Here is an 18,219-nt window from a genome sequence, read left to right as displayed (position 1 = left end):
ATAGACATTTATCTAACCTACTCTTAAATATCTCCAGAGATGGGGATTCCACAACCTCCCTGGGCAATTTATTCCAGGGTTTGACCACCCTGACAGTTAGGAACTTTTTCCTAATGTCCAACCTAAACCTCCCTTGCTACAGTTTAAGCCCATTGCTTCTTGTTCTATCCTCAGAGGCCAAGATGAACAAGTTTTCTCCCTCCTCCTTATGATACCCTTTTAGATACCTGAAAACTGCTATCATGTCCCCCCTCAATCTTCTCTCTTCTAAACTAAACAATTCCTTCAGCCTTCCCTCATAGGTCATGTTCTCTAGACCTTTAATCATTCTCGTTGCTCTTCTCTGGACCCTCTCCAATTTTTCCACATCTTTCTTGAAATGCGGTGCCCAGAACGGGACATAACACTCCAACTGAGGCCTAACCAGAGCAGAGTAGAGCGAAAGAATGACTTCTTGTGTCTTGCTCACAACACACCTGTTAATACATCCCAGAATCATGTTTGCTTGCTTTGCAACAGCATCACACTGCTGATTCATATTTAACTTGTGGTCCACTATAACCCCTAGATCCCTTTCTGCCGTACTCCTTCCCAGACCGTCACTTCCCATTCTGTATGTGTGAAACTGATTGTTCCTTCCTAAGTGGAGCACTTTTGCATTTGTCTTTATTAAACTTCATCCTATTTATCTCAGACCATTTCTCCAATTTGTCCAGGTCATTTTGAATTAAGACCCTATCCTCCAGATTAGTCGCAATCCCTCCCAGCTTGGTATCATCTGCAAACTTAATAAGCGTACTTTCTATGCCAATATCTAAATCGTTGATGAAGATATTGAACAGAGCCAGTCCCAAAACAGACCCCACTTGTTATGCCTTTCCAGCAGGATTGTGAACCATTAATAACTACTCTCTGAGTACGGTTATCCAGCCAGTTATGCACCCACCTTATAGTAGCCCCATCTAAGTTGTATTTCCCTAGTTTATTGATAAGAATATCATGCGAGACCATATCAAACACCTTACTAAAGTCTAGGTATACCACATCCACCGTTTCTCCCTTATCCACAAGACTCGTTATCCTATTAAAGAAAGCTATCAGATTGGTTTGACATGATTTGTTCTTTACAAATCCATTCTGGCTGTTCCCTATCACCTTGCCACTTTCCAAGTGTTTACAGATGATTTCCTTAATTACTTGCTCTATTATCTTTCCATATTGCTCCATGTTGACTCTCCCCAACATAACATGTTCATTTTTGGGTCTGATGATACTCTTCTTCACTGTAATTTCAACCAGTGTGCCTGATGTTGCAATTAGGTTTACAGGCCTTTAATTGCAAAGATCACCTCTCGACCCTTTTTAAGAAGTCAGCGTCATGTTAGCTCTCTGCCAGTCATCTGATGCAGAGGCTGGTTTAGTGTTAGTAGTTCTACAATTTCCTATTTGGGTTCCTTCAGAACTCTTGGCTGATACCATCTGTTCCTGGAAACTTATTACTGTTTCATTTTTCAGAGTGTTCCAAAACGTCCTCGACACCTCAGTCTGGGACAGTTTCTCAGCTTTGCCACCTAAAAAGAATGGTTCATATGTGAGAGTCTCCCTCTGCAGTGAAGACCTATGCAAAGACTTCATTTAGCTTTTCAGCAACATCCTTGTCTTCATTGAGTGCTTCTTTGGTATCTCGATCATCCAGTGGCCTCATTGAATTTTAGTAGGCTCTGCGCTTTGGTAGGCTAAAAAAATTCCCATTAATTTTATTGTGAAAATACTACACAATGCGGCAAGCCACCATTCCCCAGGTACTAATTATCCATCAGAATATCATGGTTCATGGACTCTGCCTGTCATTCAGGGCCTGAGCAGATCTTCAGTTTAGTTATCCCTTTCCATTTGCATGGTGCCTGAGAGTGTATCTATAGTCAGAAAAAACCTTTGGCAGGTATAGAACTCAATGGATGTATGGTGGATTATGATATAGGTAATAAAACATACACAGAGATTGGACATTGAATATTGCAATGTATGTTCAGCCTCAAATATAACAGATATGCATCTGCAAGGGTGGTAATGTTAACACTAAAACCCTGACTGTTCAGTGTATTGTTTTTATCAACAAAACTATTAAATAGGATTGTATGATGTTCTCACTTTGTCAGGCCTTGACTCTGGGGGTTATTTGAACTTCTTTATTGGCTAGAGACTGCAGAAGACCATGAGATACGGAAAGGAATGCCAATTTAAAACTTTAAGCACTGTTGACAGCTGTACAGACCATGGATGTTCAGTAATCCCACTCCAAAGTAAATGTATAAATCAGCTATTGGTATTTTTTAAAAAAACCTATAAACTGAACTCCCGGCTGTATGCTCCGGCTTGTCAACAGATATTTATGAGGCAAGTGTAATATTATAACAGTTATAGCGATGAAATACATCCCGTGTAGGAAGCTGGTAAAGAGCACAAGAATGTTAATGCCAGTGGAATTTTAATGCCCTGTAGACCAGGCAACATGACAATTGCTTTAGCTGATGTTGCTTTTGTTGGCTACAGTGAGAGCGGATCAGTGAAGTCAGTTTCCAAATGCTGTAACACATTTGGGCTCTGGCTAATTAACCTGAAACAGATACGTCAGTACACTCTATTGTCCTGTTATCAGACTGTGGCTTCATCTGCACGACAGATTTAGGTTGACATAAGGCAGCTTATGTCTACCCTAACCTTGCCAGTTGTCTACACTCTAGACTTGCTCCCACTGATATAAGTGTTCTACTACACTGACATAACCACACCTCTATGAGAAATGTAGGGCTTATGTTGGGGTAGTTAGCGTGATGCTATGTCTGTGTAGACACTTTGTTCTTTATGTGGCCAGAAATCATGTGTGGTGTCCTGACAGGTGTCTTGCTCTGTCCAAAGATGTGTGCGCTCCCCCTCTCTGTTGCTCTGTCTCTGTGCAGATAGCTGGCTCAGCAGACTCTGAGGAACACAGAATCAGATCAAGCACAGAGGCACCACCCAGGTTTATTGTCAATTAAGCCCCATCTGAGTGTCCTAGCTCAATGGTTACAGGTGCACTAACACATGCATGCCCGTTGCAAGGGACTCAGCTCAGTTGGTGTTGGGAGTTTCCACTGCCCCATTGGCTGGTCAAAGAGTTAAGGCGAGGTATCCCGACCTGAATAGGCTGAGACAAACAATCTGTGATAGCATGTTTCTTACTCTTCTTGTATTTTCCTCCTGGTATTTCAGACAGAACGTTCCTATTCACCACCTGTCATTGTACTTTCAGACAAAATATCACTATTCACCACCTGTCATTCACCCCTTCTGTCAAATTGTTTTATCACGTGCTAGGTTGGGGTGCACTTGTTGGAATGTATTTACATGTTCCACGTGTTTTAGCAGCAATCGTGATACTGATGCCAAGTTCATGTCCCAGACACTGGCTTGCAGCTAAACTTCTGCTTTTGAAAGGACCTGCCTCTTACACAACTCTTGCAACATTGCACAACTCTTGCTCTCTTTGGTTCAGGCCTTAGGCTTTACCAGGTCCATGCTTCAGACTGTCCTTCCTTCCTTGCTTTTCTCCTTCCTTCCTTCCCTTCCTTCCTCCCTCCCTCCATCTCCCCAGCTACTGGCTGTAGTCCTGAAGTTGACAAGAAAGCTGGCTCCCCAACCAGCTCTTGTCAGATCTCTGCCCCAAGTCAGGCTGCCCCCCAAGCTCTCCCACAGAGAGCCCTGCTTCTCACAAGGACTAGCTTCCCTCTGAGAGCACAATGGTTGACTGGTTGCTTGGTGTGTATCCCCTGCCAGAGGTGAGAAGCTCTCCAACCATTGTATTCCACATTCTTCCCTCAAGAAAACACCTAAATGTCCCAGAAAAGACCTAGGTTTTGGAAGTGGCCAACATGGATTTAACCGTCCCAATTGTGACACCTGCAAGAAAGTGAAGCTAAGCCCAAGTATTTGAGTGATATGGATGATGATCAAAAAACAAAACAAAAACTCGGGAGGAGGTTGAGGTTCTCAACTGCTGAAAGTCAGAGCTGGTTTAAAAGAGTAATGTTCCAAAATATTTTCTTTTTTTTTTAACTGATGATATCATAGTTAGATGGTCTTCTAGGAACAGGCTTGTAAGCACAGAGCACACATAGGTAATGGGTACCAGCAGCTGCGTTTTAATCCACTGATCCAAGTTGTGGTGGGAGAGGTCCAGGTTGGATATTAGGAAAAACTATTTCACTAGGAGGGTGGTGAAGCACTGGAATGGGTTACCTAGGGAAGTAGTGGAGTCTCCATCCCTAGAGGTGTTTAAGTCTCAGCTTGACAAAGCCCTGGCCAAGTTGATTTAGTTGGGATTGGTCCTGCCTAGAGCAGGGGGCTGGACTTGAGACCTTCTGAGGTCTCTTCCAGCTCTGTGGTTCTATGATTCTATGCTCCAGGTCTGATTCTACAGGCCTCCAAACCCCTCCCAGAAAATGCCCACCATTCTCGGCTCCCACTGACCTGGAGTAAGCAAGTTGAATTTAGACTTGGGAAATTCAGGGGTCCAATCTTGCTCCTACTGAAATCAGTTGAGGTTTGGCCATTAATGTCAGCAGAAGGAAGATTAGGACCTAAGTGAGCCACTCTACTAGGAAACAGTTGACATGTTTTATAGCAAAGTAATAATTTAAAAAATCTGTTGTGGAAAACAACAGTAACAAAGAAATAATTCAACAAGAGAAGCTGTTTGAAGAGTGAAATTGTTCACATAAGGTATAAACTACATGCTGAACCATTCAGTAATGAACAGGGAACGTTTTCCTAGACTCGCTGCCAGTAACTAAATTTATTAAAGCAGCAAAAGTCAGACGCACAAAGGACAATGTATAGTTGTGTGACAAAGTCCTTGAGAATATACAGTTCTGCACTGGAAGAGGGATGGGTAACGTAATCCATTCCATCTCCAGCTTCCATGAGTCGCCAGATTTACGCCCCCATCCCCACTCCTCCTCCTGAATTATTAGTGAATACTGCACGGGGAGCGAAACACAGACAAGAAAAAAAATATTCAGGGATGGCGGGTAAGGAGTGTCTCTGAAGACAATCTGAATAGGCAGAGGAAGCCAGTTATGTAAATGGTAAGAGAATGATTTAAAGCCCTATTCAGTTGAGGGCAATTACTACATTCAACTTTCTGAGGTGCTAAAAAGGAGTATAGGACTGTTAGTGCAACTATAGGATGGTTGTGTGTTTTAGGGTTTACAGACTCAAAGATGTTACTGGGACCCTTGTAATAACATTAAGCAGCCAGCTGTGGGTGCAGGGTTTTGTATAAAGAGATTCTTGCTTTTTTTTAACACCCAATAAAGAAAAGCAAAACAGAAAACTTAAAAATATTTGGAATTTATTCACAAGTTAAATAACTATTGATTTCAGGGTAGCATTCCTTTCATTCATTTCCATTCAGTAAAGCCCTGCATAGAGGAAGATGTTAAATTAAGAAGTCTCTTACAGGTACTGAAAGCATCGTCTGGGAAAACAAAAGTCCATCTACTTGTGGATTTCAGCAGAGTAGTTTTTTTTGTGAGGTGTATTGTGAATGTGACAAAGGCAGATGCAAGGGGAAGCAAGAAAAAAAAGGAAAGGGGAAACATCTGTCTCCCTGGTGCTTGCTTGATTTGTGTGCAGCAGGCGAGACAGGGCACTGACTGATCAGTTACAGTCAGGTGTGCTTTGACCTCAGGACCCTGCTCATTTCCTGGACTGGGATTACATCTGGCTGGCATGCTGAGGGCTCCTCTCACTCACCTTCCTTTGCTCTGGGAAGAACTGATTACTCTGCCTTAACTGTCATGCTGGTTATTGCAATGTTCTCAAAGCATGGGGTTCATTCACTTCCATAGGTGGTCAGGTTTGGAACTGATTAGGCAGCAGCTAAAAACAAGACAAGAAAGACAGAAAAGTAGGGAATGGAAAGCACACATGGGGTTGTGGGGGGGGGGGGGGAAGGGGAGCAGGAATCTTAAATCACACATCCCAGGGGCTGCTTAGGATCCAGCTGCTCCTGTGTCAATTCACACTGGTCTATTTGTGGCCTGGATAAATCAAAGAGTCCTCCAAACGTCCAAAAGATAAGGCATTGTCACTTGAATGAGACGATGAGATTCTCCAAATCTAAGTATTTTCAGAGTCCCCAGAAGGCAGTGAAAATGTGGGTGTCTCAAAGACATCCAGGCAAGGTGTTTTGTTAGCCATACCATCTTGTCAGCTTGACCAATCAAAAATATGTTCAGGTTCCTCAAAGCTAAACATCTCTCTTTGTTTCAGGAAATTTCTATTACCACTCCTCACCCCGAATCTCCCACGCCTCCTCCCACCCCGTGCATTGTATAATACATATGCATATAAATCAAGAGTGCCTAGATTTTATGGATAGATGTTTTTTCAATGTTTTGCATAAATACAAATATATACAATTTAGCAAATGTACAATGTTAAGAGTAGAGAGGCCCTAATGCACCAATGATGTATGTGGGCACAACTCAGCTGAAGGTAATTTTGATCCCTATATAGTTAGTCAACAGATTAGTTGAGTTTTAGATTTCTATTACAGTGCTCTCCAAAAGTTATTCCATCTCCTGTACATTGTTCCAGTGTAGCAGCTGTTCCTTAGGTCACTTGGGAAAAGAAACATGGCCATTTCAACAATAGACAATCTTTTGACTTCTTTTGCCTCCTGTCCTATTGTGCGCTTTGACACATTCATCTGTTACCTTTGAAATCAATGTGGGCCAAATACATTCATTCAAGGATGGAAATGTACCCATACTTCCCAGAGAGCTAACAAGAAATGCTATTTTTAAGATAGTCAAATACAGCAAATGATTTCAAAGTCCATAAAATGATCATAACTGCTGCCTGCGTGAAACTGTTCCTGAATCTCTCGCTCTCTCTTTTCAAATACTCTGCATATTCTGATCCTATAGTTCCTGCAATTAATTCACAAAACATTTCTGGTTCTTTTTTTAAAACCCACTTCTGTCTCCTTTGGGAAGACCATGGAATGCTTGCGTAACTCACTTTTTAATTACTATAGCCTTAAGACACTCATTTAGTTCAGTTTTATACTCACTACATGTTGGTATTGTTAAAGTTTATGAGCCAATGATTTACAAGGCATGATACATCTGAATTCAAATTGGTTGTATTGATTGTTTAATTGAGTACGGGAACATGAGTGAAACATTAAGTCACCACATGGGCTGGCTGTGATAATTCATCTGTGTTGTTAGGCACATAGTACAAGCAGGCTTTAATACTGCATGCCCCAAATAATGTAAGTTGTATACACTTTAACCAAAGTTCAGATTGGTCAGAAGAATACATTAATATTCTGATGTCTTAATTTTAATTATCTAATAAATATCACCACCCTGTAACATGAAAGGAGTCTGTCTGCAGATTGCGAGCAGGGGCCTAGAAGTTGTAACCAAAACTCTTGGGTTCTTTTCACTGGGCCAAAGCACACTCAAGGTGTGACATTGGGTAAATAATTTAAGGCTTGGTTTTTCAGAGCGGATGAGCACCCACAACTCCCCATTGACTGCATTTGGAGTTACAGGTGCTCAGCATCTCTTAAAATCAGATTCTTACCTTCAGTATACTTCAGTTTGCCCATCTATAGGGCATTGTGTTATTTATTAATACTCAGGATTGTCAGGACAGAGTTGTTTTGATAGTTAATATTTGTAGCTTGTTTTGAGGTCCGGTAATAAAAGGTGCTGTACAAAACGTCAGTCTACTCCTCAGTGTCCTGCCTGAATATGTAGCTGACAATTGGGATCAGTACATGGGAGAAATCTTCCTCCAAAGACAGCTGTGTCTTTAATCTACTGGACACTGAGGGGGAATCCATGAGCTAGAAAAATTGCTTTGCTACCACACATTATGCATGTATCTGGTGGTCACCATTGGACTTCTGATAGTAACCAGTGTCAACTAATTGTAAAGGGAATGAACAGAACAGGGCAATGTTGGTGAATAATCCCCTGTCTTCAAGTCTTAGCTCCTGGTAATCAGAGGTTTAGGGGACACCCAGAACATGGGTTGCATCCCTGACCATCTTGGTTTACAGCTATTGATGGATCTGTTGTCCATGAATTTGTCTAGTACTTTTTTTAACCCAGTTATACTTCACAATGCCTTCTGGCAAGGAATTCCACAGGTTGATTGTGTACTGTATGAAGAAATACTTCCTTCTGTTTGTGTTAGACCTGCTGCCTATTAATTTCATTGGATGACCCCCATTTCTTGTTTTATGTGATAGAGTACATAACATTTCTCTAATCACTTTCTCTAGGCAATTCATGATTTTATAGACCTCTGTCAAATCCTTTCTCAGTTATCTCTTTTGTGAGCCAACCAGTCCCAGTGTTTTAATCTCTTCTCATATGGAAATTGTTCCCTTCCACAGTGATTTTTTTTTTGCCTTTCTCTGTACCTTTTTCCATTTCTAATATATCTTTCTGAGATGGAGCAACCAGAACCACATGTAGTATTCAAGGTATAGGTATAGAACCGGGTAGTCCAAGGATAAATGTGCAGCAGCTGATCAAACAGCTCCCCAAAAGTTTTGTACTTGGCAGTATCCATATCCACCATCTGCAGAAGCATCCTGAGGTCAATAATAGCTAATGTTGGCTCATCAGATGCTGATAGCTCAACTATTGGCAGATTTTTCTCCAGCCAAGACAATGTGTTGCTCTTTTGGGTCTTTCTTAGAGATCCATCCAAGTTGAAGTGGGACAGGTGCCAGTTTATACTTCATCAAACCAGGTGCCAGTTTACACTTCATCAGCATCTCTGGAGTAGGCAATAACTGTCCACCTGCTGAATATGTGGCAATCAGTAGTTACTGCTTGCGCTGCATGCATCATCTTTTCTTTGATTGCTTCATTGAGGTTTCCAAATGATGTGAGATTATGTCCTTTGCTGGGATCATAGAGCTCTACCTCACCCCTTTGCCGCTGACTGCTTACAAACTGCTTCTTTTGTAGCGCGCTTTGCTCTTCCATCATGCTCACGTTTTCTGCATTTCCAGGTGGGCCCACAGGATATGTTGCAGTGTTCACAAGTGTCTGTCTGCTATCTGGGCTTGTTCCAGATTCAGTATGAAAAGGATTTGTCATTCTTTCAGTCACAATGTTTAGAATATCTTGGACAGCCATTTCATCTGCCTGCTGCATGGTTTGTGGGAGCGTCTCTGTGGCGATCTGTTGCTGAAGGCTGCCTTCCACACGTTTGTTTTGTCAGAGCTGTTATAGCTGCCTTACAATGTGCAGTCAGGTGATACTGGGTCAGAGCCTTCCCTTTTGTGCAAAGGTGATGGTGCTTCCCACAGCCCCTGTTGAGCAATGGCTTGAGGGCCATGTCATGCCATATAACCCTGAAGGGTCTGGCAGTCCAGTACACAGTGTCGACATCTCCTTTAGAAGCCTGGCTTCTACCACATTTATACATCCCCTTCTAACATAATTCACATGGCCATGCTGGAAGTCAAGTGGCATCATCTCTGCAAAATATCTCACATTCCATGGACTTATTGTGATACCCTTGCTGCTACAAAATCCAGCAGTAGCTGGGAGAAATCCATTGTGTAGATTTCCCCAAATAGAAATGTATCGGAACCATTCTTGGTAACGGCCAGTGCCCATGGGCCAATGGAGGGATTGGCACTATTCATGAAGCCTTCCTGAGCATTTTGGACTTCCACTCTCTTTTCTTCATGTGCCTTCTCCACATCTTCAAATACGCCCATGTGTGTCAAAGCCTTCTGCAAGCTGCACTTCCTCTCCTCTTTTGGGAGAACATCACTTTTTATGAAATCACCTGGTTCAATCCATTTCAAGTGATTCAAAGCCTCATGGTGGATTCTAACACCATGCTTGTATGTTTTCCCTTAGACTGAGCATGGCTGATGAATGATATGCCAGATATGTTCCCTTCCACAAAGATGTCATCAACCCCATTTTCTGGCATCACATTGTCTATATACCCATAAAATTCATTGCACAAGGCATGCCTCTCATCTCAAGGTGTTCATTGTTAAATTTGTGTTCATTCTGACATTTAATCAACTTCTGGCAATAGATTACTTCATCATGCATGACATAGGTCCAGTATTGGTCCAGAGAGGGGAACGTATTGCTCATCAGGCACCCTTATATTCACATCTGCTGCTGGTGCTGGGATCATTGGACGGTAGCCAATATTGATAAAACAGCAGACAGAAACACTTTTCTCAAATCAGCTCATTCTATAGAAGACAAATTGTGTGATGCATTCATTACGTTGTACAAATACTCTCAGACAGTTATGTTACTACAGAGCTTTATTTTAACTGAAGGCAAAAAAGTATGGGAAAATGCATAAAATATTTCATCTGAGACTAAATATTTCCCAAAACAACATTATTCTGAGTGCATAGTGGCTTTAAGCAACTGTATTTAGAAGCTTTCTGCCAATTTGGGGCAAAATTAAAATATGTTTCTTCCAGGTTTTGTGGGGAGGGGGAGGTAGGTGAGAGAGATTTTATTTTATTTTTTCAGATTGGATACCTAATAATATTAAAATATTACATAATATATATACCTATCATGTGGTAGCAATTATACTTTTCTATCTGATGGGTTACCCTAAGGCATTCTTAAGATTAATAAGATGGCTATTATATCCTGGAAGTTACTACAGGCTGCCAAGCCTCAGGGCTGGGATGGACAATAATTTTTGATGTGGGGCCATGTACTAAACTTGCAAACCAGATATAAAGAAAAGATTTGCTAGCATTCTCATTTTTATGGACAAATAGCAGTAATTTATTATGGATATATAGTAAAACACTACATGTTAAACTGTTTCATTACAAGAGACCACTTATACTGGTTTCATACGGTACCTTTTAATGTGCCCTTATTGTGTATGGGCATTATAAAGATGAACTCCTTGTCTCATTCTATTACCTGAACATTGAACTGGTTCTGTACAATGCTGGCATGGAGTACTTGCAGTTACATCAATGGTAGGACAACATTCCTGACCTTCAAACTAATTAGCACTTTCACTGTGTTTTCCAGCATCCTCATTTTAGCTGTCTCATATGAGCATCATACTGCTCACAAAAGATGGCTTATTAATTACATTTAGGTTTTTTTATTTAAAATTTCTCATCCACCACTTTGTTGATAAGACAAGAACAAACTTACAGGCAAATCAACAGTGAAAGTTACAACTCTGGGTACAAATACCTGATGATACGTAAAATATACCAGCTAGCATGGCGGTATACTAATAGTCAAACGTACTACCAGATGTGGGTTTGTCGATCAAGACTGAGATTCATCTCATGCCTTAAGTCCCAGGATAGCTGGTTGTGTAGGCAGAGGCTAGTTCCAAACGTTAAGCATTAAAATCCACAACTTTCAGTACCTTTTGTGAGAAAACATTGGCCAGAGTTTTCAGCCCCAGAAGGACAGCACATGAGCACTTAATATGTACCACTGTTGACTAGCTCAGGAGCTGGGTTGGTTGGTTCTGAAAGCAATTGTATCCAGTATTCCACAGCCTCTAGGATGAGTCAATGGAGAAACTTGAGCCTGAGTAGCTAAGGTGGATCTCGATACTCTTAAGAGGACTTTGGAACCCCTTTCCTGTAGCTAGACTTATCTGTCCTTTCTGCAGTCTGCAAAGTCCCTTTGCATGTTTGTGTGTGGTGGGTTTAGCACTGACCTGCCAGAAACAATGCTTAGTCTCTTGTTACTCCCATGTAGATTTCGGTCCGATGTCATTCTAATTGTTACAAAATGTATCCTTCTGTGCTACATGACAGAGAGGGGAATATGTGTTATAAGGTCTTCCTATAACACTTTCTCTCTCTCCACAGACATTCTTTCACAGTAAGTCTGTGACACTGTGAGCCTATCTCATTTTCTTTGTTTGAAAATATTTGAAAATAACTTTGGGGAAAATGTGCTGGTTGAGACACATGGATCCAAAATTCCCTGTTTTCTCATCCTGAAAGTAACCACTAAATTAAAAAGTAGGATTGTTTTAGGTGAAAAATCATAGCAACTATTTCTGAAAGGCAGTTGGCAAGAAGTCTGCACGCATTGTGGTGTTAAAAATCAAAAACACATGTATAATTTGTATCTTAATTTCACTAAAATAAAAAAAGTATGAAACCGGTGTTTTATCTTAAAGTGGCATGAAAATAAACCCAAATTAAATGTGACCTAAATTTATAATGATAAATTAATACATTAGTAGTATTCTAGGAGAAAAAAGTTACTCGTAGAGACTGTTAAAGCAGTATTCTTTGGGCTGTTTTAGTGAAAGTTGTAATTGTTGTGTTTCCAGTTGCAACATTGTTCCTATTGTAAGCATCTATGTCCAAGTAATTTATCCAATAACGGGTGCAAATCACATTAGTTATTAATTTTGTTCTTGCTATCTAGCCCACAGTAAGAAATTAAGGCATTTCCATGTTTTTAATTGCTGATGAAAAGATCAGATTAGCTCTTTTTCAACAGTTTTGCTTTCTTAATAGTCGGAAATATTTTTAAATCAACTAAGGAGTGAAGTACACCTCCAGTTTCCTGTAAAAAAGTGGCAATGGATGACCAAAAGCAGATCAGATTGCAACTCCACTTACCTGGGGAAGGGTGAGGTCTGGGGGATTAGGAGTCTAGTCACAGAGGTGGGCAGTGCTAACCAAAAAGAAGAAAGTGCCAGGGATTTCATCATCATGGCAGATTCTCTCTGAGGTTATTGCTGGCACAAAGGAAATGGAACCACAGTAAGAGTTAAATCTAAGCTTTCTGGTGGGATCCCAGTAAGAACAAGAATGGAAACACAAGTTGCGCCCTGCAGAAATTACTCTTCATAGTATGCTCTGATTTTAGCTGGTGCAGGAGAACATAGTTTACCAGATTTGCTGAATTTGGCCCAAACTTTGAAGTCTCTTTTATGATTGCATAGTTTGTCTTTCCTTATACCAAAGGAATTATTTTATATTTAGACGTGTTAAAGCTAATGAAGACCAGGTTTTTTATTGCTAAGCAAAGTCTTCACAAGGTCTCACTGGCTCTGTGCATGAAGACCTGGAAGAGCATATATACATTTACAGTTATTTCAGTCCTTAAGTGAAATGTTAGTGCACTAAAACATATTAGAAAGACTGGCCAAGAATTGTCCTTCCCTGGTTACATTTAAATCTGCATACCAAATATTAATAAGAAATGAAAAATAATGTAAGTATTTATTCAGAATTCGTATCAGTTCATGAATCAGTAACTATGTCTAAACAACTATAAGGCTGTGCTATAAAACAATAAAAAGCAAGAATTTCACGGAGAACAGTAAATTCCGACATGCTTCTCTTCACCTAAGGTACACTGGATCTTGCCAAAGAACCAATTTGTACAAATGTATTATTGGATCTATATTTTTCCCATATGAATTTCCTTGCTTTTATTGTTTCTTCAGTGGTAGCTTTGTTAGGGGAATTTGCAGAGAGATTTTGGGCTTTCTGCTCAAGAAATGCTTTGCCTTTTTACTACAACACTCATTTTGTTATATTTAATTTTGTTAAAATTGTGGCATGGGATGTGAAAATGTATGGTGTCTTTTATCTTCTACCTTCAGTGGAATATTTTAACACTCATTCACTATCTCTCTCCTGATTTTTTTTTTTGATGATCCAATGTATATTGTTCTATTAAATTGTAGTGCCAGCACGTTATTTTTAAAAAGGATCAGAATATATGTTTGTTTGTGTCATATGTTTATTCAAAACTTGCTCATTTTACCTAAGTAGGTTGTACCCACAAAAGTTCATGATACCATCTACATGTTTTGTTAGTCTTTAAAGTGCTACCAGGCCATTTGTTGTTGTTGTTATTTAGTTTTAAATGTCTCTCTTAAATTGATTCAAATACAGCATTAATGATTATTGTAGGAATTTAGATCACACTAAAATGTGCTGAATGATTCAGACTGTGAAGACAAGTCCCTGATTTCTTCTCTTTTCTACCCACCAAAAATCATCTATTATCTAAAATGATTTTTGAAAGTCTTTAAGGGATTTAGGAGCACAAGTCAGTGAAACTCAGAGAGACTTGTGTTCCTAATTACATGGACACTTTTGCAAAGCTCCCTCTAAGTATACAAATATCCTTTTATATTAGGTCATGATTAAAAATATAGTTGTGGTGAATCTGTAAGAGAGGTGAGGGGAAGAAGTTGCTCAGAACTCTAAAATGAAAATGGGTATGCTGTCTTGGGGTACGTCTAGACTACAGTCTTCTGTCGACAGAAGTTTTGTCGACAGATACTGTCGACAAAACTTCTGTCGACAAAGCGCATCCAGACTACATTGAGTTCTGTCGACAAAGCAAGCTGCTTTTGTCGACATGGTAGTCTGGACGCAAAGGACAGTTTCCATTCAATAACACCTTCTGTCGACAGAAACTCTGTCGACAGAAGGTGTTATTCCTCGTAAAATGAGGTTTACATACGTCGACAAAACTGCTGAGTTCTGTCGACGTTATGTCGACAGAACTCAGCGGTAGTGTGGAAGCAGGTATAGTTTTGTCGACAAAAGTCCACTTTTGTCGACAAAACTCTGTAGTCTAGACACACCCTTGGTGTTTTATAGCAAAGGGGACGCTCTCAGGCAGATTCATAAGAACTGTGCCTGCTAGAGAGCCACATACTGCCTTGACTTCTCATTGAGAAACCAAACCATGATTTCATATTAAACAGCATACCCAACAGGATCAGGAGGCAAGGGGGAAAAAAATCTTTTTCACTAGTGGAGTGAGACCTGTTTAAAGGGAACTCCTTCCCGGAGCAGTACAACACAGTTGATGAATGGCCATCAGTACACACTGACCATGATTTTAAGTAAAAATTGTTTTTCATTTTAAGCTTATAGAAATAACTAGTCTCTTCTCAGTGCTCACCTCCCAACAGGATTAATGACTTTTGGACCAAATTCATCCCTGATTTCAGTGCCCCTAAAGTCAGTAGAGCTACACCATGAATGATTTGGACACATTCAGAGTAACCTGGCAATATGGAGAAGAGTTTCAATTTGGTGCAAATTGCAAAAGGTTATGTGAAGATGTACAGTTCTGGTAATTTTTTAATAGAATCACCAGACCCACATGAGCCATACAACAGCAATGTGTTACTTGCATTCATGTTTATTTGGAGCAAGTGTAATAGGAAATATGTTGTCAGTCACTGGGAAAATCTCCAACATCATCTAATCAGATCGTGTTTAAAGCAGAACAACCAAGTTGAGTTTGGGTATTTAGCAATTATTCAGAACTTGAAGACTTGTTCAGATTTTCTTTAACAATGACCCTGGACGTTCCAAAACATGGCACTTATCTTCTTACTGCTATTAATAAGGAAAGTGTATAATAAATTTATACACCAAATGTAATGGAGAGCTCTGGATGATTTCCATTATTAAATTTTAACATATTTGTTTATGCATATTATTTCCAGAAGCATATACATTTAAGTAATTGTTTGTATGTGATATGTTAGCACTAATATTCAACGATCTTTACTTTGTATTTATTGCTTCACCCACCAATAAAAATTACCGTCTGTTTTTTCTTTCAGGGCCGATGTGTTAACTTTACCCGTGTTCAGACTCAGTAAAGGAGGCTAAGAGGATATGAGGATGAAAAACTTCCACACTGCCACTCTAACCCACCACAGACAACCGACCATGTTCCGGAATTTCTTGGATCGGCTTGAGCCTGTTGGCTCAAAAGTTTTCCATTCCATTCTTCCACATGCCAGCATTACTACACCAGACTCTTGTGTTCTCCTACAATACTACAATACTCCATGATTTGCAACAGTGACAAAAAGAGAAGCATTGACCTGCATGCTTAGGCTTTGATAGAAAATCCAGTACGCATGTGCAGAGGGCAGATAAAACAACGACCAAAGATAATTTTGCTTTGTTTTGTTTTTAAAAGGACTGCAGATTCTCAGGATACAGTGGGCTTTTCGTAGAGACGCAAAGTCTCCGATGCAAAGATGGCACTTGTTATTTGCCATAGGCAGAGGGTAAAAATTCCCACTAGGCTAAGCAAATGCAAAAGTTCACTGCCTTACAGCTATGTCAGATCACAAAATCCTTCTGAGTCCCTCATCGCATTGTGCCTTACGGGAACCTTCTGACTGGAAATCTTGTCATTCTAGCACTGAAAAGTGCACACGCATGACAAAATGTAGACAGGGTGCCTCAAGGTATTGGTAGCAAGCAAGACTTTGCCCTTTCGTTTTTGAAGACACCTTTCTTTCATTATGCACCCAGGACAGGACGAAAATTAATAGAGCGTTATTCTACAGGAAGACAGCCTGTAACCAGAGATCTTGAGCAGAGTTTGAGGGACTGATGCGTCAAGACCTTGACACTGTGGCGGGTGGTTTTTCCCCCTTTTCAGCGTTCAGAGTTCAGTAGCGCATAAAACATCATCATCTATAAACATACCTAGCAGTTCTGGGCTTATGTATTTTTTTTTTATGATTAAAAAAAGCAGTAGCCACAAAGCTGGTATCTCAGGGGTTTTTCCCCCCTCGAATCTCCAAGGGCTCTTCAGCGTCACAAGCCAGCAACTCTCTTTGCATGAGAATTTCAAAGTTTAATTAATATAATTAAAAGCAACAGCAAGCAGCAGCCTGTGAAGATTTTGCTCATCTTTTTTATGCCTTTTGACATTGAATGACCTATTACTGTATGCGCATTACTCGGTTTTCGAGGGGGCACTGTGCCTTGGCTAAGATTCAGCAGTGGAAAAAGACCTCCTTTCATCAGTTTATAAATTAAATTTACAGGAGCGCCGACCATCACAAACCATTGACAATGTATGTATTATAATTTTTTAGAAAAACCAGCGTCGTGTCACGTCGACGATGCCAAATTATGTTAGCGTGAGCGGAAACACTGTGGGGGTGGAAGGAGGCAGCAGCTGAAGAAAAAGGCTCAAATGATCCAGTCACTTTCGATACTGTACTTCAGATGCAAAATGGATATTCGAGTCGAAACCTGACAAAGCGCGCCTGCTTTGATGGGAACTGGTATAGACAATGACCAGTGGCTGGGTCAGTGGGATGTCTCTCTGCGAGCAGGGAGGCTTATCAAATGACACTAAAAATAAGTTCAACAACCATCACATTTGAGGGGAAAAGGCGAACATTTCACATTTGGTGGGCATGCATGTGCACAAGATGGAAAGAGCGATGCGAAGCGTCCTGGTCTAATTATCCCCTTTTGTGCTTTTCATCGAAATTGCAAGGGACACAAATAATTCTCTTGGTCGATGTCCAAATTTGCAGCACTGCCCAAAGAACCCTTTCCATATATCCACTTGCTTACATCTTTTGCTTGAGTTTATTTATGTCACTGGTAGCATCACCATCATCCACCATGTGTGCACAAAGATTATAAATAAAATTCTTATGTAAGTTTCTGTGCTTGTTCCTTTTTTTTAACTACCTTTGTAGTTAAACATTATTTTGCCAGCTTAAGTCTCCCTAGCTACCAGCTTCAAACGATAGTCCCACCTTCCTCTGACATCACATGTTTTCCAAAAAGGCATGTCACAGGCTAACTCAAAAGGCTACTGACTATCCCGCAACTATTTAAAATTTATCAGATGCTCCCGTATGTGTGATATGTAGCACCAGCAATATAAATAGAACAACAACATGCCAAAGGAGCTTTCTGTAGACTAGTGTTAATGGAAGTCTAGCTCTGATACCAAAGCCAAACTGGATTTTTTTTGTTTTGTTTTGAAGAGGAGGAGTAATGACTTGCTGTGTTTATGTACAAGAGTGATTCCTCCCCCCCCCCCATATAGACCAACCACAAGCAAATCTGTATTTGATTCCAAGCCAATGGTTAACTTCATATACTTTTTTATTTCTTAATTCAAGATGACAATCAAACTAAATAGGTTTATTAGAATACAGTTGCTGTTGCACTCACCTCTAAGAATGCTGAAGCAGAACAGGCAGAAGATTTTGAAACAAAGTTAAAATAAATCCTCGTTTTCCATTTTTAATGAAACCTCACATCAACTGTAAGATACATGGAAAATAGTCTTCTTTAGTTACCAACAACAGAGCACATAAAAAGTCATTTCACTA

The 18,219-nt window shown here is 40.2% G+C and overlaps 1 protein-coding gene across 1 annotated transcript in view; it reads left to right on the top strand.

Moving 5' to 3' along the window:
* The window catches only part of ANTXR2 (ANTXR cell adhesion molecule 2), a 193,047-nt gene extending 175,507 nt beyond the window's left edge, over window positions 1–17,540 (top strand). The window contains exon 17 of the mRNA XM_075929467.1: window positions 15,679–17,540. Within this exon, the coding sequence (XP_075785582.1) occupies window positions 15,679–15,717 (39 nt within the window). The 3' untranslated portion in view covers window positions 15,718–17,540. The remainder of the gene's footprint in view (window positions 1–15,678) is intronic.
* The last annotated feature ends 679 nt before the right edge of the window (window positions 17,541–18,219 follow it).

Source organism: Pelodiscus sinensis, chromosome 5 (genome assembly GCF_049634645.1).
Source record: "Pelodiscus sinensis isolate JC-2024 chromosome 5, ASM4963464v1, whole genome shotgun sequence".
In the NCBI taxonomy this organism is placed as follows: Eukaryota; Metazoa; Chordata; order Testudines; family Trionychidae; genus Pelodiscus; species Pelodiscus sinensis.
The sequence above is the reverse complement of the archived record's forward strand: the minus strand, read 5'-3'. Positions and strand labels throughout refer to the sequence as shown.